General features: G+C 31.5%; 4 protein-coding genes across 6 annotated transcripts; 2 read left to right on the top strand and 2 right to left on the bottom strand.

Annotated features, from left to right (window-relative positions):
- The first annotated feature begins 2 nt into the window (after positions 1 to 2).
- Positions 3 to 3,335, top strand: LOC143202589 (nonsense-mediated mRNA decay factor SMG8). 2 transcript variants are annotated; one of them, XM_076414205.1, is made up of 11 exons: positions 26 to 328; positions 388 to 517; positions 596 to 873; positions 931 to 1,149; positions 1,202 to 1,696; positions 1,746 to 1,921; positions 1,981 to 2,210; positions 2,265 to 2,412; positions 2,467 to 2,677; positions 2,728 to 2,923; positions 2,984 to 3,335. In XM_076414205.1, the coding sequence occupies exons 1-11, from the start codon at positions 282 to 284 to the stop codon at positions 3,170 to 3,172; spliced, it is 2,319 nt and encodes a 772-aa protein (XP_076270320.1). In that variant the 5' UTR covers positions 26 to 281; the 3' UTR covers positions 3,173 to 3,335. The 2 variants fall into 2 exon arrangements, with proteins under 2 accessions (XP_076270321.1, XP_076270320.1); XM_076414206.1 differs by lacking the exon at positions 388 to 517 and having other exon boundaries at positions 3 to 104.
- On the bottom strand, positions 3,242 to 4,518 carry beta4GalNAcTB (beta1,4-N-acetylgalactosaminyltransferase B). The gene has a single exon (XM_076414209.1). It carries the CDS (start codon positions 4,383 to 4,385, stop codon positions 3,465 to 3,467), a length of 921 nt encoding a protein of 306 aa, XP_076270324.1. The 5' UTR covers positions 4,386 to 4,518; the 3' UTR covers positions 3,242 to 3,464.
- Positions 4,519 to 4,678: 160 nt separating this feature from the next.
- mib2 (E3 ubiquitin-protein ligase mind bomb 2) lies at positions 4,679 to 9,006 on the top strand. The gene is made up of 12 exons (XM_076414204.1): positions 4,679 to 5,002; positions 5,055 to 5,222; positions 5,283 to 5,454; positions 5,531 to 5,646; positions 5,706 to 5,891; positions 6,139 to 6,287; positions 6,377 to 6,592; positions 6,647 to 6,821; positions 6,874 to 7,175; positions 7,230 to 7,455; positions 7,511 to 7,777; positions 7,837 to 9,006. The coding sequence occupies exons 1-12, from the start codon at positions 4,945 to 4,947 to the stop codon at positions 8,787 to 8,789; spliced, it is 2,988 nt and encodes a 995-aa protein (XP_076270319.1). The 5' UTR covers positions 4,679 to 4,944; the 3' UTR covers positions 8,790 to 9,006.
- A 239-nt stretch (positions 9,007 to 9,245) lies between these two features.
- Positions 9,246 to 12,171, bottom strand: LOC143202590 (uncharacterized). 2 transcript variants are annotated; one of them, XM_076414208.1, is made up of 4 exons: positions 11,770 to 11,909; positions 11,381 to 11,712; positions 10,700 to 11,143; positions 9,246 to 10,203 (listed from the first exon to the last, which is right to left on the bottom strand). In XM_076414208.1, the coding sequence occupies exons 1-4, from the start codon at positions 11,811 to 11,813 to the stop codon at positions 9,428 to 9,430; spliced, it is 1,596 nt and encodes a 531-aa protein (XP_076270323.1). In that variant the 5' UTR covers positions 11,814 to 11,909; the 3' UTR covers positions 9,246 to 9,427. The 2 variants fall into 2 exon arrangements, with proteins under 2 accessions (XP_076270323.1, XP_076270322.1); XM_076414207.1 differs by having other exon boundaries at positions 11,381 to 12,171.
- Positions 12,172 to 19,662: the final 7,491 nt, after the last annotated feature.

Genomic DNA, 19,662 nt, shown 5'->3' with positions numbered 1-19,662 from the left:
TTGAAAATTATTTTATAAAACAGCTGATATGTCTGTTAATTTTAGCAGTATTATAAAGCTGTGGAGTGTATTTATGCGCTTTACTTACATTTTAGTAGAATAATGTAATATTCTATAGTTTATTTTCTAATTAATATGTTTATGTTGTAACTGTCATATTTATTCATAAGAAGTCAGGTGTTAGAGTAACCTTATTGTCTTGAGTAAATAAAAATATATCAAATTTGTATATAAATATAACACAAAACACAGAGGATTCTCAATATTTTGTGAAATATAACATGAAGACGAAAAACACGTTCGATATTCCCAACTTTAGCAATCTGCAGTAATTCATTAAATTTACTTTAATGAATGTAATGTTTTCTAAATTTACTATATTTTTAGAGATGCTGCAATATCGTCTGATAAAATTGTTGTAGTTTCAGTAATTGGTAAAAGTTCTCTTAACACTTGTGGTTTAAAAGTGAAAAGCATAGGTCGCATTTTTCCTTTTAATAACCATAGATCTAGTAAAGTATGATTTAGTTTTTCATTAAAATTATTTTACTTTACTATATTGTCATTAAAAGCTTTAAATATTTGGTTATTTCAGATTACTATAAAAGGATATTATGATGAAGAAAATCAAACTTTATACCTTTATTTATACAGTTTATTGGATACTGATATATTTATGGAAGAGATAGGTTCATTTAGTGATGTAACTAATGTTAAAGAAGACTTTTTAGCTAATTATGATGGAGTAAAGAGTTTATTTTGTCGTTATTTTTTGTATTTACTTTATATAAGTCACATAGTTATATTGTCTCATCCTGGTTCTTCATTTGATACAAGCTATATACAATATTTTAAAGCTTTAGATATTCTCAGGTAAGACAATAAAAGTAATTTGCTGACAATGTTTAATTGTATATATGTATATTTTAGTAAAAAATACTTTGATGTGATATGTGAACAATTAGAATCGTTAAATAAATTAAATACACAGTGGATTGGAAATGGGCGACCTTGCACTCCAAGAATTATATTTTATTTTGAAAGAACATCTAGAAATTTAAGTCATATTAGTATTAAAAAATTAGAGCACAATTTGGAAGACAGGATTTATCATATATTGAAGAAAACTAGAATAATATCACCATCAGGGTAATGTTAGAATAATTTAAATAAATTTTCACTTTCTTTAATATTTATATAGCTCATCACTATTTGCCATTCCACCTAATGATGAGTATGTTTATGTAGCAGATGAATCTTTAAAAGATAGATTAACTGAGGCAGTTAAGGGACTCATTCAAGACTGTCAGCCTGGTGGTGCTATGCAAGTTGAAGCACCATTTTCGAGCCAACCGTATTTTGAAAAAGATTTTATGAGATTTTTACAAGTACATATTCAACAAGCTAAAACAAAAGGATTTGATGATATAGTTAGTTCTGGTAGACATCAGCATCCTCCTCCATATTTCGAGTTACCTATTTTGGAAAATTGGGTTGCTGCCAGTAAATGTTTATATGATTTATTGATAAAGGAAGAGATGTCAGTTAGTATGTTATGTACTGATACCAGATTTTCTGACCAAAGGTGTCTGAAAGTGTTGCCTTTAGCGGTTGCAAGATACCAAGAGGGATTACCATCACATTATGCTAAAGCTGAGCATGAGGCACGGTTAGGCCTAGCAATGGCTTTATTTAGGTAAAAATGCACTAATTTTATATAATCCTAGTTTAGTATATTTTTACAGAGCACAAGCTAGAGGTCCTAAATATCCTCATTATGAACTTCAACTGGAGATGGACTGCCAGACACATTGGGAAAATGGTAGACAACAATGTGAAGCAGCTTCAATGACTGGAAATCCATGTAAGCTACCAAAACACAGTCCTGATGAAGAACATAAGAGTGGTTTTATTTATAAATGTGAGTATATTTTTTAACTATGTTTGCTATAATGGTTCTATTTCTTTTAACTTTTCAAGCTGTATGTGATTGTGGTAGAAAAATTGGGGCTAGAGAAGATCCATATACACCAATGCAAGCAAACTGTATATTTTATCAACAAATTTCTAAAGAATGTCAATGTTCTAAGTTGGACAGGATTGAGTTTCCAATTTTTGAACCTTCCATTCAAGAATATAAAGCAGCTACATTGAATGAAAATGAGGAACTTGCAACACTTTCAGATAGGAGTGTTCAACTTACTCCAGAGGTATTTATAGAAAAGATTTTTTACAGATCTTTCTCTTAATCAATTTTATTTTAGACAGAGAAAGCTATTGTTAGACAACCAAGTACAACAGAATATTTACCTGGCATGCTAACTTTAAATTCACCCCCAAGTCTGTTGCCAGTTTTTTCCAGTTGGTCTCTAGTGTGTTTGGGTGCTTCATCATTATACAGCCATAACTTAGGTAACTTAGAAAAAAAAGGTTGTTATTATAAATTTTTGATCATTATCTTATAAGGACTGTCAGAGTCATACCATCCAGGATTTCTTACTTCAACAAATTACCTTTTACCTTGGGATGTGACTGTTGGCTCAAAATCAAAAAAGGCGTGGCCTACAATAGGAAAATATTCCAACAGGGGCAGAAGGGGAAGACCGACAAACACTATTATGCCTCAAACAGTAAAAGTGTTTATTGGTATCGAATATGAATGTTCTTCTGGACATAGGTAGGTTATAAATTATATTCTTATCACGTCATAACAGGTTTTCAATTCAGATTTATGCTCTCAGCGCCGGATAGAATGCTAAAGGCTACTCCTGGAAGTATTGTGAAAGATACAGGACATAAAATTGCGGAATCAGATATGCCATTATACTACCCTTGTTCTTGTCGCGCAAACAAAATAGCCCAGTTAATGAGATTGCATGTCGTTACACCAAAAGCTCCAGTATACTGTACACTGAATCCAAAGGTAAGTCTATAAAGAAGTTAACAATATTCATATCATCTTTAATTTATATATGTATAATAGATACAACCAGTACCAGGAGCTCCAATTTTTATAAGCACCACAGATGGGCCAACTAAATTGACACAATCTGCATATTGGGTTATGCGTTTACCTTTTGCTTATGTCGCGGATAAGGAACATTTTAAGCCAAATCTTTTGAACAACGGAAAATTGCTACAAGGAACGTTTGGAGTGGTTGAAGCAGAGTAATTATTTATCAATGCTTCTTTGTGGTTTTCATTATTTCATTTAATAGAAAGTTGTAATAAATAGAGCCTCTAAAAGTTTACTGCTTTTTTATTAATAAATATGTTTATACATGTTATATAGGTAAATACAATTTGTAAAATAATAAATAGTTCTGAATACAAAAGTAAAATTTGATTCACATGAATTAATAAATACTTTTAAACATAAGAATACAGTTTGGTTCATATTAAATACATTTTTGATTGATACATTACAAATAATGAAATTTTCAACTCATATAAACTTGTTAATATCAATTAACTACAATTCTAGTAAACAAATTTTCTGGAATCACTAGATATTTTCTGTTTAATCGATTTAGTCCATCATTTTCAATATTTAACGGTTTATTTAATATTTGGAAACGTTTATCATTTTTTGACTGCTTCTTGTGTATTAACATAGTATATCTACTCAGTTCCGGATCAAATCTATATGGTAGTATCTGATGAGATTCTAGACGGTTGTAAAAATTGTCATCTTCTCCTCCCCAACCAAAAAACAAATTTGACATTCCATTAACTTTCTTAAAGTGACTAGTGAGTATTGATATTGCACCACCAAATAATGTCAAATATGGTAAATTATATCTGAAAGTATCTAGACTGCTAGACATGTGCCTTGGTCTGTGAGAACATCCATATATATTACCTGTAGAGAGCGGTATTAAATCTACATCATGTAAGATTAGACAGGGAAAATTACTTTCAATAGCAATTTTTGCACCATAATTCATCATTTCAGCCCTATTAAATGGTAAAGTATTGTTTTGTTCAACTATAAAAATTTTGTAATGAATATTTTGCTGTTGTAAGAAAAAATGCATAAAATGAATAAAAACCTGTAACTGTTCAAGTCTATTTCGATATGGGACAATTATAGCACTTTTTACTAAAGGATTACAAGTTTGAGGAATAAATTCACCACCAATTAATGGTGGTATAAAATATTTTGTTTGTGTCACATCAGCAATAATAATTTCTGTATTGTTTAAAATTAAAGCTCCATATTCACAATTCTTCTCTTGGCTAAACTTATTGTTTATGTTAAAAACTAATTCACTAATTACATCTTTTAAATGTATGTAGTCATAATGCCTGGCATGTCGTGAAGGAAAATATACAGCAATAAAAATAACTAAAGCACAAATACACTGGACACATTTTGTTATCATTCTTCACATAACATTTTAAAATAGTAATTAATTACTAAATATTTTCAATGTACAGTTTTCCTTGTTTTAAATCTGTTTATCTCCTACATTTCTTCTTTAAATGTAAAATAGCTTTGTTAATGACTTTACCAAAAATCTGTGGTGATGTATTCTCAATATTTACTTATTGGATTGTATATTTAGATAAATAATTTATATTTATTTTAAGATGGATCTGTTGTTCCTATTATATTTTAAATCTCTGCTTATATCAATTTGAAAATTACCTATGTATTTACTTCTAAAAATGACATAATTGACAGAATTTAATGAACGAAATGGCAGTGTAAATAATATAATGGTTTATCTATTTTTTAACTCTTATCATTTAGTCTATTAAAATATTTACATAAATCAATGTTTTTAAAAAGTGAACCTAAATATTGTTATTTAATAGCCGTTGCTATTTTTTAGAAAAACACTACTTTTAATCTAAATGGCTTTATTTTGTCCATTTTTATCCATCTATAAATTGATGTTTTTCATGTTCTAAGCATCACTATTGGTACGAGAATTGATAATGTTGACTCCGGGGGTTAGAATAGTGCGTGGTCCCGACTGGAATTGGAATAATCAAGGTAAGCTGTAAGGTTCTTCATGTATTTGATTATTTTCCAACTGAAATTTTAGATGGTGGAGAAGGTCATGTTGGCACTGTGTGTGAGATTGGAAAGCCAGGCACACTGGGATCCCCTGACAAAACAGTTGTTGTTCAGTGGGATAATGGAACAAGAACAAACTATAGAGTTGGTTATACAAGCAAGTATGACTTGAGGGTTATTGATAATGCACAAATTGGTATATATTAAATATATAATAAAATAATACCGGTTCTATTTTGATTTATTATATTTTTAGGTGTGAAGCATCCTAATATTGTTTGTGATGGTTGTGATAATAGAGGAATCAGTGGAATGCGCTACAAATGTACAATTTGTTATGATTATGACCTTTGTTATTTGTGTTACCATGGTGATAAACATGAACTTACTCATCCCTTTAAGAGATTTGATTCTGCAACATCTTTAGGGTAATGTATTCTTATAGTTGTTTTTGTCCTTAATAATTATATTTGTTGCTTAATAATTATATTCATATAATTATAGATATGATTTACCACCAAGATTAAAATGTCGGAAATGTGAACTGGCTGGTATATTTGTTGGAGCAAAAGTAGTTCGAGGTTTTAATTGGGAATGGGGAAACCAAGATGGAGGTGAAGGTAAGTGAAACCAATATATATATGAGTTCAGACAATAAATTCAGACATTTACTGTTAAGGCAAAATTGGTCAGGTTCTGGATATTAGAGGTTGGGACAATGAAACCAGCCGATCTGTTGCAAATGTGAAGTGGTTTACTGGTTCAACAAATGTTTACAGATTAGGTCATAAGGGAATATGTGATATAAAATTTGTGGAACCGTCCTCTGGAGGCACTTATTATCCTGAACATCTTCCAATTCTAGGTATTTTACCTATATTTTATTTACCTTTTATTAACTTTGTAGCCATAAGAAAGTGAAGGGCACTTAAATATTTGTAGATATAATTTGTTCATCATTATATGTTCATTATAATAAATGTTCATTGTAATAAATGAATAAATGAGCTCTGTTCAAAAATGTATAAAAATAATCAACTGTCAGCAAATTAACAAATAATATGATCAGAACAGTTGCGAAAATTTTATTAGAACTAAATATACATTTTAAGGTCAGCAATTAGAACAGCCAATAGCTAGAGTTCCTCGTATGGGACCTTTGCCTTTTGGAGCTGGTGATAAAGTTCAAGTATCAGTTTCAGTAGATGAACTGAAAATTATGCAACATGGTCATGGGGGCTGGAATCCAAAAATGGCAGAGGTAGATATGGACATTTTTTATATACGTTTTTCACATATACATATATATGTCTGTAGATTATCTATTATAGTAAGTACTAATTTTTTTAGTATGTTGAAAAAATTGGTACAGTACATCGTGTTACTGATAAAGGTGATATTAGAGTACAGTATGAAGGTTGCAATAATCGTTGGACATTTAATCCTATGACGTTGAGAAAAATTAATAGTTTTGCAGTTGGGGATATTGTTACTTTAATAACAGATGTTGACAAGGTTAAAGAGTTGCAGAAAGGACATGGAGAGTGGATTGAAATAATGAAAAATGTAATGAATGTAATGTATTAACATTTTCATTTATTACAATATACGTTATTTCAGTCTTTGGGTAAATTGGGCAAGGTGTTAAAGGTATATTCTGATGGAGATTTAAGAGTGCAGTTGGATGGTCATGCTTGGACTTTGAATCCTCAATGTGTTAGAACTGTACCTGGTAGTGCAGCTGAATTAGCTAATACAATGCATGCAAATCAAAATCAAAGACAAGAACCTTCAAGTAAGTGGCTGAAAAAATGTTGGTTTAATTTTTATTGAGTATTGGTTTGTAGTTAGATGGCTTCCAGCGGTTCATATTCAAGCGAATTCTGATACGCCAGCGAATGCTGCGGCTGACCAGTTAGTTCGCGCTGCAGCCCAAGGCGCTTTGGATGTGGTGCAACGGTTATTAGAAGAATCTCCTCGAAGTCACGTTGATGTGCGTAGTAACGGAAAGACTGCTTTACAGGTTGCCTCCCATCAGGGTCATGTGGCAATTGTGAGACTTCTTCTACGAGCTGGAGCATCAGTAAATGTCAGTGATACAGATGGCGATAGTTGTTTGCATTATGCTGCTTTTGGAAATCAAGCAGAGGTTAATGTTAGTAGTATTCATGAGTTAATTTTTTATGTGTGATATATTTTTTAGATCATTGATTTGCTGATAAAATCTGGTGCGGATTTGAACGCTTCAAATCGTAGTGGATGTACCGCATTGCATGTAGCAGCTCATAAGCATCCAGCCCGTTGCACTCAGCTCTTGTTGGCTGCAGGAGCTGACCCAAACAGAGTTGATTTGTATGGCGATACAGCCCTTCATGACGCTATAGGAAAGGACTGTGTTCAAGCCATAGATATGCTCTGTATGGCTCCAGGTAATGAGCATTATTGTTGCTTCTAATTGTTGTCAAATTGTGCTAATGATTCTAGGAACTGATTTTACTTTGAGAAATAAGAGGGGTTTTAATGTTCTCCATCATGCCGCTCTAAAAGGAAAAAATGTGGCGACCCAGAGACTCTTAGGTTATGCCAGACAATTGGTGGATGTAAAAAAAGATGATGGATTTTCAGCTTTGCATTTGGCAGCACTAAATGGCCATAGAGATGTGGTAGAAACGCTAATTCGCATAGGACAAGCCGAAATAAACTTGAAAAATAATAGAAATCAAACTGCTCTGATTTTGGCAGTTAGCCAAGGTATTTAGCTTTCAAATATCTTTAAATCTCTTTTATAACTGTCTTATGGTGTATTTCAGGGCATTGTGATGTCATTGAGCTTCTTATAAAATTGAAGGCAAATATTAATGCCAAGGATGAAGATGACGATACCGCCTTGCATATTGTCATTATTAAGAGAAGTCATTTAGATGGTGACGTAAATCAAGCTACTAGTCCGGGAATATATGCGATTTATCAAAATATCCCTCAATCAACTGAAAATAGATTAGGCATATCCATTGCTTGTTATTTAATATCGCAAGGAATCAATATAGAAAGTGTAAACAGCAAAGGTCAAACTGCACTGAGTTTGTTAGACGATTCAATTTTAGAAGAACTATTAAGGAGCTATATACCTGCAACTAATGACAATAATCCAACAGAACTGAACCCACAAGAACTGGAAAATTTATCTATAAATGAAGCTAGAGTAGATAATTATAACTTAACCGATAATAGTCCTGCCAAACAAAACCAAACATCTGATGAAACCAAAGTGACGAGAAGATCCCGACAGCATATTGATAAATTTATAGATGTAGGAGGTACATCTCAAGATAATTCTCCCACCCACAAGACTCATCATTATCAGAATGAAGTAATTCTGAATAATCCGATTGAGTGTTTAGTCTGTTCTGAAATATCAGATGAAAATGTGACTTTGGAGCCGTGTGGCCATAAGCCGGCTTGTGAAGACTGCTCGGCAAGAATGAAGAAATGTTTGGTGTGCAGTGAATTTGTTCAAAGACGAGTTACTAAAGATGGCAGATCTGTTCCAGTAAAAAGTAGGCAACCGAGCGCGGAGAGATTGAGATATTTGGAATGCAAAATAGCAGAAATCGAGGAGAGTCATATCTGCAGTATTTGCATGGAGAGAAAAAGAAACGTGGTATTCCTTTGTGGACATGGGACGTGTCACAAGTGCGCCGATACATTAAAGACTTGTCACATGTGCCGAAAAACCATTACAAGAAAAATACCAATCTATTGATTTGTAATATTAATACTCCCTGGTAGAAAGTAGATATATTTATTGATTAGCTGTCTCGTAAAGTAACTGTGATTTACTTATAGCGTTTTGTATGTATTACCACTTCTAGATTTTACTCAATTATTTTATTAAAATGAATTAAAATAAAGTATTTATTTACGTGAACTACAGCAAATGTCGAAAATAATTCGTAAAATAATAATCAAAAGCAGTTCCACCGATCGTTTTATTTCACCATCATATTTACATATCGTCTACTATTTATTCATCAAATATTCAGTGTAAAAAGAATAATAATGCTTTCATTTTTTTAACTTCTTTATTTTAAAAATATACAGGATTATTAAAGTAAATGCCCTCTATATTCATTATCTTGAATTATATTCGAGCTTCATCTAGACCGAACTATTCAGTGGTAATTTTTTTAAAGTAAAATATTAACACACGGACAACAAATTATCCAGAAAACCAGGTTTATTCAAATGCAATATTAATTTAATATAAGTATACATCTTAAATAATGGTCATAACAAAGATTTACCGTTATAAGACATTTCAGTACCTATACTGATTTTAGAACCTATAAAATAAATTTGTTTCATCACACTCTAACATATGTGAAATATTTAAAACTACCCTTAATCCATGTTAAAATATTGATCAACAGAAATATTGTTTAGAATATCATCAGTATCTAATGCAGCTTCCAACTGTGGTGTATTTAACTGTGAACTTAATTCGGTGGCGTCTAAGTCAGTGTCGGTATTACATGTAGACCCAGTACTGGCAATATTAGACCCAGAAGAGAGTGAAGGCATATTCAGTGCTTTATTTAGCTGTGAAGCCTGCAACGCATGATCTAGTGGAGATGAATTTAAATTTAATTTAATTTGGGGTGTATTTAAGCCACTGGGATCTTTATCAAAATTGGGAAGTTCATCTACTAACTCCATGGGAATATCAAGATCATCTTGCTGAAGTGTAGCTTCTGATGATGGTGTCATTTCAGTCAAGGCCAACAGATCCTTTTCCGTCATTTCGTCGTTTATGTCCAAATTTGGTTCTGAAGTGGTAGCTTCATCCTGTCCTTTATAATTTTCGTTCATCAGCTTACAAAGGCTGGCCATATCATCTGGGGACATATTTTTGAGCATTTCTTTAATAGTGCTCAATTCTACTTGTGAATTATCAATGAAATAGCCCAAATTATCCTTGTTACTGTTGGTCCTTTGAAGCGCGGATTTTGATGCCTTACTAGAAGATGGACTGTTGACGTTGAAATCAATGGTTGGGAGCTGCTCCATAGACCCCTCAGAGGGTTGACAGAAAGGACTTCCATTAGAAAGTAATTCCTCAATCGCGGAAGAAACTGACATGCTGGAAGAAGGAGTGGAGCTTCTCTGAGGTTGTTCTCCTGAAAATAATATAGTGATTATATAATGTGCATCATAAATTAATACGGTAATCTTACACATTAATATATGATTTTGGGCATCCAAAATAATGTATATTGTTTGAATAGTTATTAAAATATTTGTGTGGGAATTCGAACTGTATGAATTATAAAAAGCTATAGCTTGGATATCTAGTTCTAGTTTCAGAAGATATTACATATAATCATTAATTTTTCTGATTGATAAACTGTGACTAGTAGTAAAGATAATATAGTAGATTTTATTAGGACATAACATTTAGATAGTTTAATGAGTCAGACTCACTTTGTTCATATCTGTAACCACCATAATGTGTTATTGACAATAAATATTGAGATATTCTTTATTAATATTATCAAATCATTACTCAGTTTTTTATTTGTATACTGAGAATTATTAATTAATAATTAATTAGTTGTTGTAATTGTGATCTGAATTGAATACTTTATATATAGTATTTATGAAAGAAATGCTTACCAATTTCCATTTGATCTTCACTAGGTTCAACGACTGTATAGTTCTGATGTTCACTGCTAGGGGAATTTTTACTATCAAAGTCATTCCAAAATTCATGTGGATTATTCTTATATTTATAATCAAGCTCCATGATTTTTGGCCCAGTTTTTAAGTATTTGTTTGAGTTTTCTGAACTCACAGTCCTTCCACTTTTCCTTGAATTGTGATGTTTCTGCATGTATGTGATTAAGAAGTGAATAAGTTTATTGATAATTTTAGTTTGCTTGGAATATTTGACTCGTAGTGAGTTCATTTCACCCCATAAAGCTGCATTCTCTTGTCGCAATTGGGACATTTCATTAGAAATCTTATCATTTTTGTTTTTAATGTCTTCAACGACAGTCATGATTTCTTGAATTTGAAGTTCTGAATTTTCTGCTGGCTGTGAGGCAACTTTAGGCCTACCTAATAATAAAGGTTTAGTTAGACATGTTTTATTTCATCAACTCTTTTATATTGGGAAATACATACTGATGTATTAATCCCATACTCGCTTTGCTTGTGTATTAATGCAAGTACAACAGAACAGTAGTAATAAATTATTTTGTAAATTAAGATTGTACTAAGAATATCTAGTGTAAGATGTAATTAATGAAAAAAATTCCTTTATATATAGTGAATACAAGAACACATATTACTTACCAGTTGATTTTCTTTTTATTAAGGGTAGTAATTGAGGAACATCTCTCATAAAAAATGGGTGGCTAAATTGGAATTCATCCTTGTCGACATTTTGAATTTTGTGGAAATCATACAAATTTAGTTGTCGAACAAAACTTGATAGATGGTTATGTTTAAAATATTTTGGTAACGTTTTCGACACAAAATTTAATTGATCATGTATAACAAACCCGTCACCATTGTTGTTCCAACTAATTATATCTTCAGCATTATCGTCATTAACCATTTTCCATAACTTCTTGATAAATAATGGTACATTCCCAGAGGTAGATGCAGTTTCTCCAGTTTCATCACTGGGAATAACAATGTTTAAAACTGGTGGGGGTTCTTCTATTTTTATTTCGGCATACTTATCATCGGCTCCGTACAATTTATCTTTTTTATGCTTAGACATTATATAGGTAATTTGTATACACTATAATGTTGGTAAATTCGGATATAAACTGCGTTCACTTCACACCATACTTGACATTTAAATTATATGTCAATTAGTTTTTGACAACTTTGACAATTTTGAGGTTTTCCATATGTAAACTGCATTGAGTAATGTATGGTCTGTACACACCATAATATATGGTAAACTGTTCCAACTTATCACACAAATATTTACTTGAATTTAGCATAAGTTATGCTATTCTACAAATGATACACACCTGATACATATTAATGTTTTCGTTTATGAATAGAATTAAACAAATGAATTATATTACTTATTTCTTTCGGTTGGTATACAAAACATCGATATGCTCAATATTTTGTGGGTTGGTATTTATCTTTAAATCTCTTGCTATCTATATTATCTAGTGCTGAGAACTATCGACTGAAAACGACTATTGACGGTTTAGTTTAAACTACTGTTTACTATCGACTGCTTATTCTCTTGTGGGATGTGGGATAATCATCAATACTTAATAATTACAATGCTAAAGGTCATAGAGGCATGTAGCTTAGCATGTTATGTTCCAAGCCATAACATAACAAGAATTAATAACTGAACAGAAACAGTTTGTGTTTAAAATTATTTATTTTTAATAATTTATATTTTCTTCGAGTTATAGATATTCATATTTTAATATTGTATCTTAATAATTTCTTCATAGGTAATTCAAATTCATAAAGGTAATTCAAATACCTTTATTTAATTTTTTATACACACTTAATATCCCTAGAATCGAGTTAACTGTACGTCAACATATAAAGTTACTTTGAAAGTTATTTTTTTAATATTAAATGACATTTTGATCTTATTAATATTAAGAATTAATTATATCAATTTTTGCCAGGCAAAGTTACTTGGGAGTATATTTTCAACTAAGCATAAATATTTTGATTATATAGTACATAAAAATTACAAATTGTTTATTAACAAATTTTAAACATAATAAATATTTACTTTAATATTTAAAAAATAATTTACTAGATTTAAGACTTATTATAACTCCTAAAATAATTTTTGGATAATTTTTAATAAGTTTTAGAAATGCGGGGAGTTTATTTAAATTATTAAAAAAATCTTTAATATTATTAAAAAGTTTAAAGCCTAAGATGAATAAATTCATTTAAAATAATGTATTATGCAAGTTATATTATTTGCACGCCCATGAATAAAAATTCAAAGTTGTTCAAAATAGTGTAGTTTCTTAAGATGGCATTATAAAAAATGCATATTTGTCTAAGGAAAAGTAGTGTGCCATGAATTTTTTCAACCCTGTGGTTTGTGCACAATGTTGCCGTTATACATTGTATATTTGTCACTATGAATAATTATTTTGTTCTAAACAAATAAAATGTTTACTTATATTAAACAAAATTGAATTTGATTACACTTCCAATTATTTGTTTAATATCTGAAATTAGCGCGGATATATCTGAAATATTAATGTAAAAATGCATTTGATTATATTGAATTTAATAATGAACATCTTTCCGGGATTGTTGACAACGGTGCACATCGATGTCGACTAGTACGATTGCTGTTCGTTTATTGTATGTACAGTACCCTTCGTTGTGACTCGATACCGTCGCTCCAAATATTTTAATTATTTTTATTTTCTTAAAAATGCCGTAATTTTAGCCGATTTCGTTATTTTTTGGTATTTTATAGTGGTTTTCTGTGCTCCCTGACGGGTAAGTTGATATTATTCTATATTTGTTAATGGAATTGCCCTTAGTGTATACTCATCACTGAGTCAATGCGAAATTGACATGCATCGTAATAATTTAACGGACTCCTTTCCGAATTCCTCCAATATTGTTATGTTTTTTTTCTATTTTCAGGTACGGGAAAATTAAACAAACCTCGTGTCTTGCGCGCGTGACTCCCTGGGTGCGGTAATGTGGCTGACAAGCCTGGATCGTCCTAGTCTTGGTGCACATTATCATTCCCTTGGTAGCAGGCCATTGCAGACTTTGATACGTTGTATGATATCGCCCGTTGCTTCGGCAACTTCTAGTTGATCGCCTTGCGGGTCTCCTACAGCTGGGGAACCGTGAGTTCGACCGATAGATGATGAGTGGGCTAGTATAGGTTGTCATTGGTGGTGGTTCGATAGATCTTCGTTCTTCCTTTTCCGGTGATAATGTGGGACTCGGCGGTCATCAGGACTAGTCACGCGATCAATTCGTTGAAGATTTTTGCCCAGGATGTCGGGAGGCCCGTGGTGACCATCCGGATTGTGCATTATCGTGCCCAGCGTCACGACCCTCGGCGCGGTAAAATCATCCATTGTTTTTGTTTATTTTCTTTTTGATCGAGCACATTTTTTTTGCACTATTCAAATTAAAAACAGTTTTAGCGCCGGTTCAGTTCTGACAATGAGCGGTATGTGGCTAGTTTTTCGATGGAAATCAGCTTCCATTGCGAGATTGACTTCAGACAGTTCGTTGTTTTGATCTGGGCTGGTGTTGAAGCTTCTTAATCGGAGCCAGCATATCCCCGCATCTTCTTCAGAAAAGTGAGGTGAGTTTTTCGCTCATATTTATAACATATCAATTTTAAATGTTGTTTTATTTTTGTTCTAGGACATTTCGTGTGAGCAGCGTAAGTGCTTACAGTGTTAGTAAGGCGTGATTCAACCCTCGAGAAAACAAGGGCGTCGTCGAGCCCGATATCGTGTCATTAATTATTTTTGTAGGGATCGTCCGAATTTCCAAAAAAATCTCAAGCACCCGAAGTGCACGATACGTATATATTGGGTTAGGACTGAAGCAATGTATGGAAGATCAGGTAAATTCTTCCGTTCTTCATATTGTTCTTGTCATCCACTCGTTCTTGTCATTCATTCATTTCTTTTACATTTTTGCGTCCAATTTTGATATATAACTTTGATTTGTTACAGATTGAGGTGTAAATAAAATCGCGTCGCGGTTCCAGGCCGATACTATAGTAACTTTCGATGAATAAACAGCGATGATCATTATCTTGCTAACTATTCAGCTTAACAAGTCAATTTAAAAGTCCCCGGCCTGATACGTAGATGGCGCTAATAGAATTAAATCCATATGTTTTTTAGTTAGCCCTAAGTCTCAAAAGATGCGTGTATAAATTTGACAGCTGTCGTATCATTAGTTTGTGAATTATAGCGTTTTAAGTGAAGCAACTTTTGTTATTGTAAACAAATGGATAAAAAGGAATTTCGCGTGTAAAATATTGCTTTTTGAAGGGAAAAAATACAGTTGAAGGAAAAACTTGGTTTGACGCCGATTTTCCGGACACTGCCTCAGGAAAATCAACCACCAAGGATTGGTATGATAAGTTTAGATATGGTGAAATAAGCACCGAAAACGGTGAACGCAGTGGACGCCCAAAAGTGGTTGCTACCGACGAAAACATTAAAAAAATCCAAAAAAACAAAATGATTTTGAATGACCGTAATAAATCTCTATGCAAAGTGGGTGCCGCGCGAGCTCACTTTTGACCAAAAACAACAACGAGTTGATGATTCGGAGCAGTGCTTGAAGAATAACGGTTTACGAATAACGAGTTAACGTTGAAGCGTAATAAACCAGAGTTTTTGCGTCGATATGTGACAATGGATGAAACGTGGCTCCATCATTTCACTCCGAATTCCAATCGACAGTTATCCGAGTGGACTGCATCATATGAACCCGCTCCAAAGCGTGGGAAAACGCAACAGTCGGCTGGCAAGGTTATGGCGTCTGTAGTTCGGGATGCGCATGGAACAATTTTTATTGACTTGAAAAAGGCAGGACCATCAACAGCGATTATTACATAGCGTTATTGGACCGTTAATCGCCGAAAAACAGCCGCGTTTGAAGAAAAAAAAAGTGCTGTTTTATCAAGACAATGCTTTGTGTCACAAGTCAGTGAAACTATGGCAACAATCCATTCAACCACCGTATTCTCCAGATCTGGCCCCCAGTGACTATTTCCTGTTCTCAGATCTCAAAAGAATGCTCGCTGGGAAGAAATTTTCGTCGAATGAGAGGTGATCGCCGAAATCGAGGCCTATTTTGAAGCAAAGAACAAATCGTACTACAAAATGGTATCGAAAAGTTAGAGGGTCGCAATAATCAGTGTATCACCCTTGAAGGGAATTATGTTGAATAAAAAAACTAATTTTGATTAAAAAAAATGTGTTTTACGGTTAAAGGTAGGCCGGGGATTTTTCAGTTGACCTGTTCAGTTGTCTCATTGCTGACATTTTTGGACGCTTTCCATGGGATATTTGTTTCTTGGAATCGTGTTCAAGGAAGGCCGCAAATGGTACTGGCTTGGAACGAACTTGGGGACTACAGCTGGATTACAGTTAACTTCCAGATGCCTCAAGGTACTTCTTTCCTTTTTACGTTATAAGTATAGTATTATCCGCAAATAGATTTAATTTATCGGTTTGAATGGAAATGGTTTTTGGATTTCACCTCTTGAATTTAAAATTCTTGTTGATCATGTTGGATAGTATTAACTTTATGATGTTAATTTATATCACAATAATTTTCAGTGCTTTAATGACATCTTACGATATGATTTTTCTTGTTCTAGGTAAGTGAGCGGTAAATTAATCCGATTTGAACGCGATTCCTACGTATAATTAATAATTAATGTGACTAAATGTGAATGTTAATGAAGTGGGCCATCGAAGAAGAATGAAAACTCAGGTAAGATAAATACTAATACTTAAACAATAATAGCGATATGTAATTTATAATATATTATGCAAATTTTGTGATCATTTTTAGGAATAGGCAAAACATAAGAACAATGTTTAAATATCAAAACTTATTCACAAGTAAAAAGTATAATGTTTAATTATTTTCAGCTAGGTGAGATAAATCGAACATATTTATAGAATTACAGTGTTTATACCTTTTAGATTTTTATGCCCTTTAGATATTAGTGGAATCATTTTATTATGAACCACTGTTCCATTGATTATTTTGGTAGAGTCAGTTTTGTACTAATTTGGAATATTTAAGAGGTAAATATTTGAAGTTTTATAGTAATCTTTATTTTTAAGAAATAATATAGCATTTATAGTAGCAGCATAATGCGGAACTTTGGAATCACTAATGGTCCTAACTTTCCTTAATGTAGTCACATCTAGTCTCAGGTTAACTAAGTAGTCTCTAGTCTACTAAATTTTCTCTGCTTTCTGTTTAATATCTCCCCAATGAAGGCGTGTACCTATCTAAGTTTATTTTCTTATCCTCAAATGTTATGTCAGTGATTTATATTAATTAACATATAATTAAAACATTGCTATCTTTACACATTATCCTTGCCATTCCAACATTTATTACAATTATATCTCTATCTAAGAATTTTGTGTATTGGGCTATTAAGCATATCAATTTTGCTCATGTTCTGACTAAACATTTTTTCAATCTAGAGTTTCTTAATTAATTTCTTACAATTAATTATTCTTATTTAATTATACTTAGAACATATATTTATATATTATATATTTGCCATAAATTTATTAAACAAAAATTAATATAAACATAAGTTTATGTAAATATAAATGTATGTAATATAAATACAGGGGATACACAAAATAATATGGACACCTGACATACACACACTATTTATTTATTAATATTTTCAATTTCTTCTGTTGTGCATTTTTAAATTTTGGGTACCAGAACTTCTACGCTATTGATGATATCCAGTTATGACATTATTTTGTGTGCTGATATAATTATTCTTAATAAATTTTGTCATTGTGTGTTTCAGTTTCCTTCTCAATAATATTTTGACATAATCATTGTGGATGTTAGAATTTATAGTACCTTTTGTTTTTGGTAATGTAGAGATATTGTAAATATATTGAGCTATTGCATATTTTAACTTCTACTTACACATAAATAACAGTATTCTCTATATTTTGTAATTTTAAACTGTTTTTGTAGTATCACTAGTGTATATATTCGAAATATATTATAGGTTTCTGTAAAAACTGTTTTATGTGGTTTCATTAATATATTTTTGTACAGATGCCTATAATATATTTAGTTATTAGTCAGGGTAGATTTCTGTAATATTTCGGCATAGGTTTCTCTATCGCGTTTCCTGGTATTACAGCTTTCTGCATAAATATAATGTAATATATAATATAAGTTATTGAACTTTTGCAGAGAGGGGGCTATTTTTATGCAGATTTTATAAAGTTCGACAGTGAATAATAGATGTCAGTAACAGTGGGATGATATTATGTTATATGTTAGTATAGCATTCTTGACACAGATGGGACCCCAAAGAAAAAAAATGGTTTTTTGTTTTAAATATATTTTATAGGAAATGCAATATTTTTATTCATGTATTGAATTATAAAGCAATTGGTTTTTTGATTTATTGAATGATGGAGATTTCTCTATATCTTAATATTTATTAGTTTTTTGAAACTATGGAACGAAAACCAGTTGATACTGGTTTCAGTCACAACTATTTTTTTGGACTAATCATGTTTTTAATTTATGGTTTTATGTTTTGTTTATAATCTGTAATGCAAGTGTTGTAATATGATTGCAAAAACAATGTATATTAATATAACAACAGCCTTAGGGTTGACTTTTTCAATTTTCTAAGTCTCTAGATGTTTCTGAGTCTCTGTGTCTCTAGATGACTCAAGCCTTTTGAATGTTAGTGTTAAATTATTATTAATAATTACTATGTTCAATCGATTACTTTTTTGACCATTGCTAACTTTTGACATTTTTGTAGTATAACTAGTGTTATATTCGAAATATATTATAGGTTTCTGTAAAAACTATTTAGGTGTTACCTGGTACAGTTAACTGTTTTATGTGGTTTCATTAATATATTTTTATACAGATGCCTATAATATATTTAATTATTTGTCAGGGCAGATTCCTGTAATATTTCGGTACAGGTTTCTCTATCGCATTTCCTGGTATTACAGCATTCTGTATAAATATAATGTAATATGTAATATAAGTTATTGAATTTTTGCAGAGAGGGCGCTATTTTTATGCAGATTTTATAAAGTTCGGCAGTGAATAATAGATGTCAGTAACAGTGGGATGATATTATGTTATATGTTAGTATAGCCTTCTTGACACAGATGGGACCCCAAAGAAAAAAATTGTTTTTTGTTTTAAATATATTTTATAGGAAATGCAATATTTTTATTTATGTATTGAATTATAAAGCAATTGGTTTTTTGGTTTATTGAGTGATGGAGATTTCTCTATATCTTGATATTTATTAGTTTTCTGAAACTATCGAACGAAAACCAATTGATACTGGTTTTAGTCGCAACTATTTTTTTGGACTAATCATGTTTTTAATTTATGGTTTTACGTTTTGTTTGTAATATGTAATGTAAGTGTTGTAATATCATTGCAAAAACAATGTATATTAATATAACAGCCTTAGGGTTGACTTTTTCAATTTTCTAAGTCTCTAGATGTTTCTGAGTCTCTGTGTCTCTAGATGATTCAAGCCTTTTAAATGTTAGTATTAAATTATTATTAATAATTACTATTTTTAGTCGATTACTTTTTTGACTATTGACAACGCTAATTTTATTTTTCCATACTTTTATTTTTGTCTCCAGTTCTCTATTACTTTTCTTTATTATTATACATAAATACAATGATGAAAACACACTTTTAGGGGATAATATAGTAGTTATATTGACATAATCAAGAATACAAAATTTTTTTAGAAACGTTTTGTCATCTTGATACTATTGACACAAAAATATTTGACTAGTCATCGTTTTTCTTCCAAATATGTTTCATTATAATATTTAACTCAACTA

Source organism: Rhynchophorus ferrugineus, unplaced genomic scaffold (assembly GCF_030347505.1).
Source record: "Rhynchophorus ferrugineus isolate W39M unplaced genomic scaffold, kcgeb_rfMv2 rfM9, whole genome shotgun sequence".
Lineage (NCBI taxonomy): Eukaryota > Metazoa > Arthropoda > Insecta > Coleoptera > Curculionidae > Rhynchophorus > Rhynchophorus ferrugineus.
Note: the sequence above shows the minus strand (reverse complement) of the source record. Positions and strands in the feature narration are given on the sequence as shown.